Source organism: Pyrus communis, chromosome 2 (assembly GCF_041283825.1).
Source record: "Pyrus communis isolate YQ-2024b chromosome 2, ASM4128382v1, whole genome shotgun sequence".
Lineage (NCBI taxonomy): Eukaryota > Viridiplantae > Streptophyta > Magnoliopsida > Rosales > Rosaceae > Pyrus > Pyrus communis.
The window spans coordinates 1,002,486-1,016,850 of record NC_142566.1 but is presented as its reverse complement, the minus strand read 5'-3'; the positions used below and the strand labels follow the sequence as shown (position 1 = coordinate 1,016,850).

The window sequence follows — 14,365 nt, the reverse complement described above, 5'->3', positions numbered from 1 at the left end:
TTCATAATAATTTATGTATCGACGTGGGTAGAGTGAGCATAAATATCTTTGATGTAATAGCATTCAAATAAATCCGACTATTAGGGTTTCAAAAAATTATCAATCTTCTGTTCTAGAGACTTTGTATTTTTATTTTTTTTGTTATCTCCATCCATGCTTGCATTCTACAATTTGTGATAAAATCTAACAACTTAAACGAATTGAAAATAGAGATTATACTTTGCTAAACTTTTAGAGAGACAAACTTGTTTAGCTAAGTTTTAGAGAGATGGACTACATGGTCCAATATCGATATTGTCCCCAAAGTATATGATGAATCTATCAATTACATTTGTTACTAAATTGAGTTAAGTGGATTTACATACGCATAAAAAAATTGTGGACATAAACAATTTAGTTTTAGAATTGTTCCATATACGTTTGCTTTGGCTCGAGTAAGCATTCTAAGGAAACTTCAGTTAAGTTATGCTGTATAAAAAAAGATGGTTCTTGAGTTTTTTATCTCTTGCAAAGTGTTCATTCTTCAATTCCTTTTTTCAAAATACTTCAATTGGTACATGCAAGAGGCCAACTTAGCAGTTTTTTGCTCAATCTCTCGTGGAGTAAAATTCTCATCAGTACGAGTCAAGGGAATGGCTCCTTGTCCTTTTATTTCCATATAAAGGACACGACAAGCATAAATACCCTCTTTAATTTCTATTATGATGGACTGAATGTCTTTCATAAGGAATCGGAGGAATATGCGACGATTTTTTCCAGGAAATCCCCAACGAAAAATACACACTACGCCCTCTTTTATATCGAATCGATCATAACCACTACCTACATTCACGAAATTGTGCACCAACCAACTTAACCACCTGTAGCCTAAGATGTGTGAGGTTTTATCCTAAAAGGCATCCGTGGATTAGAAATGAAACCATTTGTATATAAATTGTAGTAGTGTCGTCAAATCTCTGATGCGGGATTTTCAACATATTTTGTTTACCACAGTGTACTCACTTTTCTAATAGGATTGAGACTCTTATCGGTGGAACCTACGTACCAACATTAGAGAGATCGTGATGCAATATACACATAATTGTTGAACTCTAGCAATACTGATCATGGATGCACTTATTTTTTAAGTAATAAATCGGTACATGCTCTTTTATTATTTGGTGGCTCTAACATTAGTTTAAGCGCCTTGACTTCACCGTGTTGTTGCTCTGTTACTTGTAGTCTTGGCGTCAAACTCGATTTTGAAGCTCGAAGCTCTTACAACAATCATATTTCACTTTGAATCTTCCTAGCTCTTCGCATCTTAGATTAATTTTAAACAATCCTTTATATAACAAATGGAGGAACTAATACATGAACTAAAGCTAACTACACCACCACAAATTACCATTTACCTGACAAAACAACTTTCGTCTGGCATAGCAAATTTACCCGGCGAAATAAAACCTTTGATCAGGTAAAAGTTGTCAACGGGGGTTTTTTTTTTTTTTTTCTTTTTCTTTTTTTCACCAGAGACCTTTGTCCGATGAAAATAGATCGATGAGTAAAATAATAATCGTCGGGCAAAGTATTCGTGCCAAGGGAAAAAAAACTAGCGCGTAATATGTCACCTTTTGTGTGACGAACCCTTCAAATTTTGTCGGCAAAGGTATATTTTCATTTGTTTGTGAATGTTTAGTTTCAATGAGGCAACATGTTATGGCTACATTGCACGCTGATTTGTAGTGTGTGAAACAGACTTGATACTTTATGCCTTCTTTTGAATTGAATAAAATGTTTTACATAAAATATTCTGTTCCCCATAGAATGTGAAGGGGAAATAATTTAATGATATTGACAGAAAAAGCACTGTGAAAGGGATATAAATTAATGATATTGACAGGAAAAATCGAATAACGTTAAGTAGCTTAAATTTTTTAAACTAAATTTAAAAACTATATGATGTGTCATTAATAAAATACAAATATTGTAGTCAATATTTAAATAATAATCTCATCATCAGCAACCACGTCAATAACTTATAAAATTTATTCTAAGTTGTTAATCTACTTAACATTACCCGGAAAAAATGTCTTGTATCAAATTAAATTCGATTAAAATAAAATATGAAGACAGCATGTTCTTTGTGGATCTCATGAGTGATAATAGATCTGATTTAATTTTGCACATGGTGCTGGAGAACAAGTCCAAACTCACACGTGGTATAGCACGTGACCAAGGCCCAGAAAAAAAAAATACTATTAAAATAATTAATTCTTCATTGTCTGTATCAAAATAAAGATACAGAATAAACTCACAGGAAATGTAAACACAAAACAACAGACAAGCAACTTTGACACAACACTCAAAACAAGTTAGAATATCCAACATATTTTTGCAAATCTCTTGCGGGTTGAACTAGTCTGCACTACCAATCTACTGACTCTCCTCCATAAGCGGCTTTCGGGCCAGGAAGAAATACATCGGTGTGAAAATCTCTTTCCTGAAAGACATTCATTAGGATAATCGATGTCAGTAGCTAATATATGCATGCTTCTAGAACGAAATCAGAGAGTTGTAGCTTAAATAGGCATTCGTCGTTCTAGTCAGCCTGTCGATTCGTGTTTGAATCACAGAACAAGATGCCACATATTTGAGCCAACTTACTTTTGCCCAATGAGGTGGATGATGGTTCAGAAGAGAGAAACAAGCTGAAAAGAAAGAATACTTACTTTCCGCCTTCGACCAGCCCTACAGCTGCCTTCTCCAGAAAATCTTGAACTCTTTGGCTTCCTGCTGGTGCAAGTCCAATATATTCTAAAACCTTGACCTACAAAAAATAAAATTTAAGTCAGCCACTAATCCCTGTGCTTATTGTATTTAGCACAGGAGTATTCACTATTCCACAACGCATCATAAGAAAGTGGCTCAACAATTCATTGAATGACTACCATATACATGCTCTTACCAAGTTTCTAGTAATAAATCGCCCAGCAGCAGTTAGACGAAAGCTACTAAGTGAAATCCGACTTTTGTCCAAAGGCAAGTACCATGGAAGAGGTGAGTCCACCGCAAGATCTTTCTCCCATATGACCTATGCTCACAATGAAAAGAAAATATTAAGTCAATCTCTTTTCCCTTGCATAGATTTCAAAAAGAAGTAAAACCCTCCTACTGACCTCAAAACCTGCTTGTTTCAAAGCTTCAAGACACTTTCCTGTCAATCTGATGTCCGGAAGGCCATCACCAATCTCAATTTCTGCCTGTGGCAATGAAGCTCTTTTATATATATTCACAATCTAGAAATCGTTCAAAAGTAAATCAAGTATCTATCAACAGCTTGATTTTATGCTTTTGGTTTTCTTACCTTAATTTTTTGATGTTCTTGGTTATCGGGATCAAATGCATCAGTCATGCACCACTCATATGCAGCAAAACATTGACCGGGTTTTAGTACTCTGTAAATCTCCTTGTAGCACCCATACTATCCAGGACAGATGGAAACGTTAAGCCAACAGAAAAACAGGTGGAAGTTAATGATGCACTAACTTAAAGAGCCCAAAGGTTTCAAGCCACAAGAATGACTTACTGCATCTGGTGCATGGCAGGTCGCTTCAATGGCATAAACCGCATCAAATGAATTTTCAGGGAAAGGTAGTTTCATGAAGTCAGCCTGCACCATTTATAAAGTGCAAAGAATTAGATCTATAACATAAACCAGTTCTCTCCACATTCTCCTATGTATTACTGCAAGAAAGGAAAAAAAAGGGTACTTTCTACGTTGAACAAGAACATCATATACAATGCTACCAACCTTAACAAAGTTGCAGGTCTTGTCCACTCCTACATTACGGTTTAGTTCCTACAAAGCAAACAAAAGCATGATAGTATTAGGCCACTTTGAAACTGAAGTATCCCAGTGGTCATTCTAATATAACTAAATAAATAAATCATTTAGGCTTCATAATTTTGAATTGGACAAAAGGATTATCTTGAGAAACCATCAAGACTGGGCATTGATTATGTTCATTATTCAAAACAAATCGTCGCCGGTATACATAGGTTTATCTACCTTTCCTCTTGTGATCTGATACTCGTTGTTGTTCAACCCAGTAATTGATGTTGAGCTGCACAAACCACCACAGAAAATCTTTGTGAACATAGAGATTCTTCTCGAACAATTAAATCACTAAACTCTAAATTTTAGACTTGACATCAGCATATCAAGTACAGATCACAATGGTATCATCTTACATATTGAATAAACCATACGCATAATAGGAGGTCTTCCGATAAGGTGTTTTCAGTCCAACCCAGCGGTAAATTTAATATTCATAAGAACTAAAACAACCTAGAAAATTCATCTTCAGTATAAAGGATAGTCTGCATATGCCACTTCGTATTCAAATATTACAGCCATGAGAACGCTGTCCATCAACCAAAACCTGAATAAAAGAAACGGCACTCACCTGAAGCGAGATATTTCTCTCAATGGTCCACCAATTCCACAACCTACATCCAAAACCTAAAACAAAAAATACAGAAAACTAAGTCAATAATTTGAAATTTTGAACCAAATCATAAAAGAATCTTTCTCTTGCTAATCTATATTCCATAAAGTCTAATTTGGAAGGCTAACTTTCTGCCCAGGTTTGAGTCCTAGTTGTAAAGCAAGGAAGTGTTCATGTCGCTTGATACTCTCTCGAAGAGACTCCCCATTCCATCTGCAAGAGAGCAATACATCCATCAGAAACTCTTATAAGAGATACAGTGTTTTCATTGCTTGCATGTGAAGATACGAAGAAAAAAGAGGAACCTGGGTGCAAAGTGGAAAGACTCTCCCCAACCATACTCATAAAAGCTTGTAACAAGATCATAGTATTTATTAACCTGAAATCCCAATGAACCAATTTAGTGAAGTATGACATCCCAAGCTTGAACCGAAATGTCATCAGATTAAATTGACAACAATGAGCCATTAAATCTTTATATTCAAAAGACATTGCAAAGGCCAACTTTCCCATATAGACATAATACAATGTATCTTAATTATCATAAAAGTTAATATCTCGTCCAAAATGAAAAAGTAACCACACAACTTGCCATTATCTTGAGTCTTATCACATGAACTAGGTGATATTATAAGACAACAAAGAAGCCTTTGAGGTCGTGGGGGGAGGAGCATTTGTGGAAGATTATATATATAAATAATATATACATGGTGAATAATATCATCGGGAAACAGAACATTTTTCCCTGTGGTGATTCTGGTGAATAGTAGAACCAACAGAGAAAATCACAATCCCTAGGAGATCAATGATCCCAAACAAGAAAATATAGTTGAAAAAACAGAAAAAAAAAAAAAAAAAAAAAAAAAAAAAAAAAAGACATTAAATCAGGTATAACCAGGTGGGAACAAAGTATGCAGCTTATTAGCAAGAGAGGCTTGTATACCGACAATCCTCAGAAGACAAATGGTTGATACAAGAGTCTATCTTACCATGTCAGTGTAGTTGGACTTCCTTGCTTCCTCTTCCCCTCCATAACAAACATGATACTTCTCATACCTGAACCATTACTCAATAAACTGAGATTACAACCACATATGCCATAACATCTGCAAAAACTCAAGTTACATTATTTCACACGACATCCCAAAACAATTTCTAGGAACTTTGCATTGCCATGTATGAGAAGAGTACATGTTCGGCTACAAATGACATGTAATCATTTCACAAAATTGAACAAACTAGCTTTCAAAGTCTTGTTGTGTCACCGCACAAACAAAGGATCGGGAATTCAAGCCATGCAACTCGATAAATATGTAAAACGTTTTATTGTTTTAAATTCTATTCAATATTCTGGCATATTATCATCAATTTCGGTCAACATTCAGGTTAGCAAAATTGAAGATGAGAGCTTCGTAGCCATACTACAACTGCTCCCGAAGGAGAACTTCATAGCCATACTACAAATTTCCTTGAAGTGGTTCTTTCCAAGAATTCCAAACTTTTCATCTCCATTACATACATAATTCATAAGTGAAAATTCTAAACCCACTGTATATTTTTCATTTTATATTCATTTAAAGGATAACAACCATTAATATAATTATAACAGAATTAGTACTGCTTCCATAATTTCAATATCTATTAGTAGGACAGAAAAAAAATATTAAGTACTTAATTGTCATAATTCATGAATTCCCAGGCAAAAAAAAAAACAAAATATATATATATATATATATAGATAAAAGGAAAATGTAACTACAAAACAAAACTTCCAAACCTACCAAATATCCATCTCATATATTCAAATAGAAAGCTTTACTCTTTGGTTAGCTAGTTCTGACAGAAAAGGACATCACAACCAACATTCAAACCTCACCAAAGACATCACGAGTTCCTCCACTTACCAAGTGCCAGATCAAAGTTACTGCAAGTTTCCCAGAATCCTTTTTTTTCCCTAATTATTTTAGGGTAACCAATTAAAATAAAAAATAAAAAATAAAAAGAAGAAGGAAGCTTTGGAACCTTTGTGAAATGGGACCATTAAATGCTTTTAAGGCACGAAGTCTACTTCCTATGCAAGTGACTTCTCTAGCAGTCTTGCACCACACGTTGTATGGACTTCTCAGACTTCCCCACCATAACTCACGTGACTCTACAGACATTCCCAGATATATACCCCTGAACACTGCCTTCTTCACAAAATCTACAGATCATTAATTTACTTTTTATTTTTCTATGACAACTGACAATTGTGAGTAGTTAGCCCAAGTCGAAATTAGTATTAACCCACCCTCTAAACCCGAGTTCCAATCTCTATGACTAGACATCTGATAATTGAGATTAGCCTTGATTTGATTGTGCTTACTAGCCCACATCAAGATTAGCATTAATCCACCCTTTGCACCCGAGTTCGAATCCCTCTCCCCCGTAGTTTTAAGTAAATTTAGTGTAGTTTTTCTATCGTATGCCAAAAGAAAAAGAATTAGCATTAATCCCATAAAAAATTAAGATTTTTCTAAACATCATGGTAAGAAAAGATTAGAGCTCAACCCACTTCCAGATTAGTAAGAATAAGAAAGATTAAGCTTAATCAAGAGAGAGAAACACAAAGACATGAACATCAAGCATATATTTTTGAAATACAAAGATCAAAACTTTAGGTATTTACTTCTGAAACAAAATAAATGAACAAAACCTTCAACGTCAAGGAATGATTAAAGTTGGTGGGTGCAATATGAAATCTAAGTTTCTAGAGAGAAACAATCAAACTTCACACTGGATCATATTTTAAGAGAGAGAGAGAGAGAGAGTTGGAAGTACTTTTCAACAGCAGAGAGAACATCGGTTTTGTCGATTTTTCCACCGAGACCCGATGCGAGATCCAATGCTCCAGCCTTCGACATCTCCTCCTCTTGAACTTCCCTAACGCAAAGTTGCGGAGATCTGCACAGTAACACAAACCCATTACTTGAAACTTACAAGTAAGCATTACAATCCCTACATTTTCTTAATTTTTCAGAAGCAACAATAAAAAGTGAAAACATCGCTTGAATTGTAACGTGGGATGATGAGAATCAATGTCTTTACATCGAAAGGAGAATTCGAGAGAAGCAGAAAAAATAGAGAGACTTTTCGAGGGAGGCTGAAGAGGGGGATGTGAGATGAGAGAGAGAGACTCGCTGGAGGGCACCAATTTGTTTAAATATATATACAGATGGTATCAAACAAAAGCTGATTGGGAGTCGGATGAGAGTGAGAGTGAGAGAGAGAGAGAGAGAGAGAGGGCCGGACTTTAGGAGGGCGACTCTAAATTTTCGCTGTAACATAACAAAAATAATTACTTTTGTAACGGAAAAAGAAAAAGACTCAAAATTCGTAAGTACACCACAAATTGAGAAGAGTTTTTGAGCTTTTATTGTTTTTAATGAACGTTGTGTGCATGTTATAAATAATAGATTGATAATAATGTAGTTTAAGTTCATTTTTTACGAAAATTAAATTTAATATTACAAGTAAAAAAAATACTAATAGACCATTTATAATCAGGAAAACTAATGAAAAAGATTTGAAAATTTTGAGTTTTAACGACAAAATAAAGGGTAAAATGAATAGTATCAGGTTTGACTTTTTAATGTAAAAATGTAGTTTTTCGTTAAAATAAACAGTACCGTGAATTTTTTGCTAATACTTCCTTTATAATATTGATTGAAGGCCTACGAATCTCCTTCTATAATTAGGAATTCTTTTTTCTTCAGTCAAGATTCGGAATTCTATGTCTTATGTCTATCTTCCGTTTTATTATTTTCATATTTATATGAGGTATGGAGTATGGACAAGTTAAGCTGCGTTGTATGCTATGTAGATAATATAATACAGACATATCTACCAACCACTCACACTCGAGTCGCAAATCGATTTCAGAATGCCAACAGGATCCTCTCCGGATCCCTTTGATGAGGATCTTAAACATCCGTGAATCGTGTCCATTCATCGTATATCGTAGGTCGGTTTTATTTTTTTGGTACTTTTGTATTCAATTTTAAATAATAAACTTTAAAATGATTTTTAATCACACGATGTACGATGAGCACACAAGATACGCAGATTCTCAAGATCCTCGCCAAGAGGATCCGGACTCTTTAGAATGGGAAATAAACTAGACAAAATATAGCAATATAATCATTAGAGAAAATTTAAAGGTTTTTTTATTGGCATAGAAAATTTTAATCAAGTAAGAGTGATGGAACTTTAAAATTTGTATGAAAAATTTAGTATTGAGATGATTATATCATAAAAATATAATTTGTTTACGAGTTTTGATAAAAAAAAAATTAATAATAATTAACACATTAGATTCAACACAAAAATTTAAGATCATGACTCAAAATTTGTACTATAAGATTTTCTTTTCAACATAATTGGATCCTCTCCTAAATTATATAGACCATATTTAATATGAACTGTCTAAAAGAAATTGGTTTTTATATGATAAAACAGAATCATAGTTATAAGGATGGGTTTTAAAAATAGAGAAGGGAGAACACTTTGCTACTGCTTACACCCAATCCCGGTTGGACGTGTGTCCAAGTTTGAATTAAAAAATCAAAACTTAGACACGTGTCCAGCCAGAATTGGGTGTAAGTAATGAATTTGCAGCACCCAAGTCCAGTTTATAGAGAAGGTTGTTGGCACAGCAAGTTTCAAACCCTAGATTGATGAAATTTCAGGATGGGCTTGGCTTATTCAGATGTGGTTCCGCCACTGGTCATACTTACTTTCACTTATTCAAAGTTAAAAATGACTTGTATGGTATGTTTTATATTAAAAATATAAAAAATTGTGTTAATCTCGCCCTGCATATTATTATATTATTAAATTAATACAAAACATCCCCATATCGTTATACCCATGACCATGACGTGCAAAATTGTCTTCCTGCATAACAAAACACATGAGATTGTCTTCCTGCATAACAAAACATATGGCTGGAAAATCCAAGATTCCAAAGGTGTACTGTATATTATGTTCCCTTTTTTAATCTTCACAGAATCAGAACATATATACTTTTCCACTTGGATCCGATCCTTTTTTTTTTTCTTTTTTTTTTTCTAATAGGAATCGTCTGCTTATCTTTCTGATAGATTTCTTTATTTTTAAGCGAAGCTTATCTTTTTCATATAAATTATGTTTAAAGGGAGGGAGAATTCAAAACATCTCACCTTAATTGATTAAGAGAAATTTGCAATGTACTTTGTTTGATTTTCTTTTTCTATTTTGTATTTATTTGTGCAATCACTAGATGTTTTTCTTTGTATTTTTATTGTTTTCGTTTTTAGAATGATAAGGTTTATGTCTCTTTTTTTAATGTATTTTTTTTATCTTTTTATTTTTGTATTATAAGGGTTATGTTTATGTTCTTCTAATTAGGTGTAAATTATTTTTTCATTATCAATAAAATTCTCATGGTACTGTCAATTCTCCTTTTTTCCATGTGTTTCCACTTTCCACTGCAAAAAAATATATATATATTTCAAAACTAAACGTTTTCTTTATCACGTAAACATTACTTCAATTATTGTTTAGAATGTGTAACTTTCATATTCTAAAACCCTAGATCATCCTTTTACTATTTTCCTAAACAAAGTCAATAAACACTTGGTTTTTCATTTGATTTTTTTTCTAATACAAAAATATTAGGATATCTTACTCTACTTAAAATGTAATTAGATTAGACCACACAACGAGTCAACCACTAAATAGATATCGAACACAATTATAATATGTTATTGTCATCCATGTGAGAAGAACCTGAGACTTCTAACATACAATTAAAGAAAATTTTTGCTAGACCATTATTAGTTGTAATTGTGAGTGCTTTCCCAACAAACACAACTATATTTCATTATGACACAACTGCATTTCATTATGAGTGATTTCCCAACAAACACAACTACATTTCATTATGACACAACTACATTTCATTATGACACAACTACATTTCATTATGAGTGTTTTCCCAACAAACACAACTACATTTAGGGTTCGTTTACGTAATCGTAATCAAAATAGAGGAATTCGATTGATGAGGAATTGAATTGAGGAGGAATCAGAATCAGATTCCTGTTGAAGCTGTTTACTTAAATGTTCTGGAATCGGAAATGAAACGAAATTCATATAAGTTGTTTACTAATTCACCTGAATCGGAATAGAAATCAATATGATTACTAAAATGCCCTTATTCTTTTTGTTTCATTTCTTTCCCATATTTTTTTAATAACATTTTCACAAAATGTCATTATTGTAAACCTTCATCTATCAGACTTCCCTAGCACAGCAGAAAATAAGAACTCTTCCCTCCCCTTTTCCCCCTCGCTTTCATCTTTCCCACTCACCCTACGCCATAATCACCACCCCTCCTCCCTGTCAATTATTTCAATTTCAGGATTGTGACAGCCCGTCCCGAGAATGTTAAAACGTACGCGTGAAAAGACTATTTTACCCCCAGTTCGATTTCTTTACGTTTTGCGTTATGTTTTGGGTTTTGTTGGCATGTTTTGAGCCACACACACTCTCCCACACTCCACAACCTTTCCTCCCTATTCCTGCACCCTGTCCCGAGCCTCATTCCTTCCCATTTTCCTTGAAACGTACGGACACACCCACAAACCCATCGAACTTCCACAGATCGAAGAAACCAAGCACATATTCATGCTCGTGAGGCTTGTAGGAGTCCAACCATACCTTTTTTAGGTGAGAATACCTTCGTTTTCACGTCGAACTCACGATGCCCGATCTTGGTACTGTTCATGCACACGTAATTTCTCATGTTTTAGGGAATTTCAAGCTTGTAGGAAGCTTGGTGAGGTCCCTAGGAGGCTCGGGGTGGTTCGTTTGAAGGTTTTGGACGTCGGGATCACTAGTTTCGAGGTTGGGCGGAATTGGGTTGATTTTTCAGGTGAGATTTTGTGGATTTTAGCACTTGAAAGTAGTATGATTGTGTTCCTCTAGTTCTAAGCTTCATTTTGGTACCAATTTTGTAAAATTTGGGTGAAAAACTTACAAAGGTTTGAAAAATTCCCGATTTTCCGGCGCCGGCGACGGCGCCGGAGAAAACAACGGAATATTCTGTCAAGTCTGACGGAATATTCCTGACGCCGTTGACGGAATCTGTTAGGGATGACAGAATATTCCTGACGGCGTCAAGTCAGTTTGCCAGGCACGTGCCTGCCCGTAGCCGGCGCGTGTGGCCGTGCCTTGGTCGGCGCGTGGGGGCGCGTGCGACGGTGAAAAATTATTTTAAAAATATGGGGATGTTCCTGAGGTTGAGTAGATCACGTTGGTGTATTCATACACCCCATTTGAGCATTGTATGAGAAGTTATTTCTAAAGGTTGGTTATGTGCTTTAAAATTAACGTTTTTGTAGTTGTTTCGCATATAGGTGATACCTATCCCAAGGACGAGCGTGGTCACTCGAGGCAGGGGGGTTACGACCCTTCCACATACCAGTGAGTGGGCTTTTGGTTTTCCGTATATACCTATATACTTATATTTTCCCAGAAATTAATTTAAATGTTTATTAGTTATATGCCATTTTTATATTGCCGGTCGTTATGCATGATTAGTTGCATTTATATATATGTGTGTGTATTGGTGCTGTGGACGCACAGGTAAGTGCCAGGTAAGTGTAATTCATGTTTACTTTCAGTAGTGGTTTGAGATGCATAGAGAGCTCATAACCTGCACCCCCGGTGTTAGTGCTCCCGCCCAGAGTAAGGCACAATCCTTCACGTGATGTTCACCCCCCGCACCACACGCTCATCTTGGATCCAAGTTAGGTGCACAGTCTTGTTGTACAGACCACTTTAGGTGGTTCCGACTCGTAGGTGACCCGCGATTATTCGCACAGCCTTCACGTGATCGTAGCACTTGAGCGTATATATATGTTACACCCAGGCTTGTCGTACAGACCACTCTAGGTGGTTCCGACTCGTGTGCAGGTCTAGTTAGTGAGATTGAGATTTGAGCTCTAGATTCAGCCGTACAGGTCACATTAGGTGACTCCGGCTACCAGATTATATAACAGTGATATGATTATACCTGAGCACTTGCATTTTATTCTGAGATCTTGGCATGGCATATTCTTGAGCATGATGGTTATATACATATATGTCTATTTTCTGGGAAGTATACAGGTTTTACGGCGAGGGGTTAGAACTTATTTGTTAAATGGTTTTCGAAAAGCTTTGTTTTTGCCCACTCACGCTTTTGTTTTGCGCCCCTCCAGGTTCTAGTTGGCTAGCACGTTTGGTGGTTTCCCAGAGGGCTTTCCCGGCATATCCAACAGACGATCACCAGTGTAAGGCCACCTTCGGGTGTACTGTTGTCGCGTCATTTTCTTTTGGACTGCTTTAGGCTTTATGCTCTGAACTTGTGTCTCACTTACGCTAGCACTTGTTTCTATTACCTTATGTATGTTAGTTTTTATTTATTCGTACTAATTACATTACTATTTTATTAGCTTCCGCACTGTGCTCATGGTTACGTCACTTCCACGTGACGGCCAGCATGCCCTGATCTCGATCGGGGTGTGTCAAAGATTTTATGGGTTTTGACTGAGTTCTTCAACAGATATGTGGGTTTATTATCTGGGGTTTGGGTGATAAATTCTTGAATCCGATTTGGGGGATATGTGGTTGGGTTTTGTTAGGCAGTGGCCAGGGGAGTAAGGCATGGCTACACGGGGAGGTGGAAGGTGAGGCGCATAGATGAAGGTGAAGAGTAGTGAGCGATGGGTTTGTTGGGTTGAATAGCAGCCGAGCCCCAAATCGAAAGAGACGATACCGTGAGAATGAAGAGAGAGAAAGAATGGAGGATCGGGAGGAGCAGGTGCTGGGGTCAAGCTTAACGATGGAGAAGGTGGCGGCGGCCAAGCAGTTCATAGAGAACCACCATAGAGCTCAGATGAATAACATTTAGGAACGGAATGAGAGGTAATCTGCAATCTATAACTTTGATTGCTTCTGGATTTTCTTACTTAGGCTCTGTGTGGATTGCTGAATAATGTAGTTTGGGTAGTAATCCGAGCTCTGAATCGTGAAACTATTAAGTGTTTGAATTGGATGTTGGCATTTCATGAATTGGTTTCGATTTCTGCAGTTTGGTTGCTGAGAAAATGTGGGATGAACGAAATGTGTGAAGGATTTTGAGGTGGTGAAGAGAAATAAGGTGGTGGAGGAGCATATAGCTACTGGAGATCGAATGGCGGAGGATAACGAGAAGATGGGGTATTTTGGGAAGGAAAATCTGATTCCGAATGGAGCCTTCTCCCCGGAATCCAAATACTACCTTCTTCTAGGTAATCCAATTCCGACAATATTAGGAATTGAATTCCTGATTTTACGTGGGGCCCATAGAACTGTTCATTCCGGTTGAACTGGTAAACAGAGGAATAATCAGGAATGGAGAATAACTCCCATTCCGCCATTTCCTTTCCCCATATGTAAACACGCCACTAATTAATCAACAAATTGTAATTATACCTTTTCCTTTTGAAAGTTAACAATGTACCCTTAAGTGCTTTCACTCCAACTACTCAACTACTTTTCCTTGAAAGTTCACAATGAATCTTTAAGGCTTGTTTATAGCCGCTTTTCAGATTGCTAAGAGTGTTTTTTTGTGAAAATATTTTAAGAACTAATTTATAGTAAAACTGCAAGAGGATTCTAAAAAACACTTGAAGTGTTTCTTACTATAACATTTTCTCTAAAAGTGTTTTCAGTCATTTTAAAAGCACTTCCAAACATAAGCCCTTATTTATGAATGGTACTATGTCCACCTCATTATCTTATCTTCCCATCCACATTATATCCCATCA

The 14,365-nt window shown here is 35.9% G+C and overlaps 1 protein-coding gene and 1 long non-coding RNA gene across 7 annotated transcripts; one reads left to right on the top strand and one right to left on the bottom strand.

The window, feature by feature from the left end:
• Positions 1 to 2,219: 2,219 nt before the first annotated feature.
• Positions 2,220 to 7,745, bottom strand: LOC137748123 (cycloartenol-C-24-methyltransferase). The gene is made up of 14 exons (XM_068488205.2): positions 7,578 to 7,745; positions 7,311 to 7,433; positions 5,480 to 5,546; positions 4,796 to 4,869; positions 4,619 to 4,703; positions 4,449 to 4,504; positions 4,052 to 4,106; positions 3,794 to 3,841; positions 3,569 to 3,652; positions 3,347 to 3,463; positions 3,159 to 3,242; positions 2,948 to 3,073; positions 2,712 to 2,809; positions 2,220 to 2,482 (listed from the first exon to the last, which is right to left on the bottom strand). Exons 2-14 carry the CDS (start codon positions 7,391 to 7,393, stop codon positions 2,416 to 2,418), a joined length of 1,044 nt encoding a protein of 347 aa, XP_068344306.1. The 5' UTR covers positions 7,394 to 7,433; positions 7,578 to 7,745; the 3' UTR covers positions 2,220 to 2,415.
• A 2,984-nt stretch (positions 7,746 to 10,729) lies between these two features.
• Positions 10,730 to 14,145, top strand: LOC148698328 (uncharacterized). 6 transcript variants are annotated; one of them, XR_015953516.1, is made up of 6 exons: positions 10,730 to 11,240; positions 11,324 to 11,445; positions 11,915 to 11,996; positions 12,776 to 12,847; positions 13,010 to 13,481; positions 13,648 to 14,145. It is a non-coding gene; the product is annotated as an uncharacterized LOC148698328 (long non-coding RNA). The 6 variants fall into 6 exon arrangements; XR_015953519.1 differs by having other exon boundaries at positions 10,731 to 11,240; positions 11,342 to 11,445; XR_015953521.1 differs by having other exon boundaries at positions 10,731 to 11,240; positions 11,335 to 11,445.
• Positions 14,146 to 14,365: the final 220 nt, after the last annotated feature.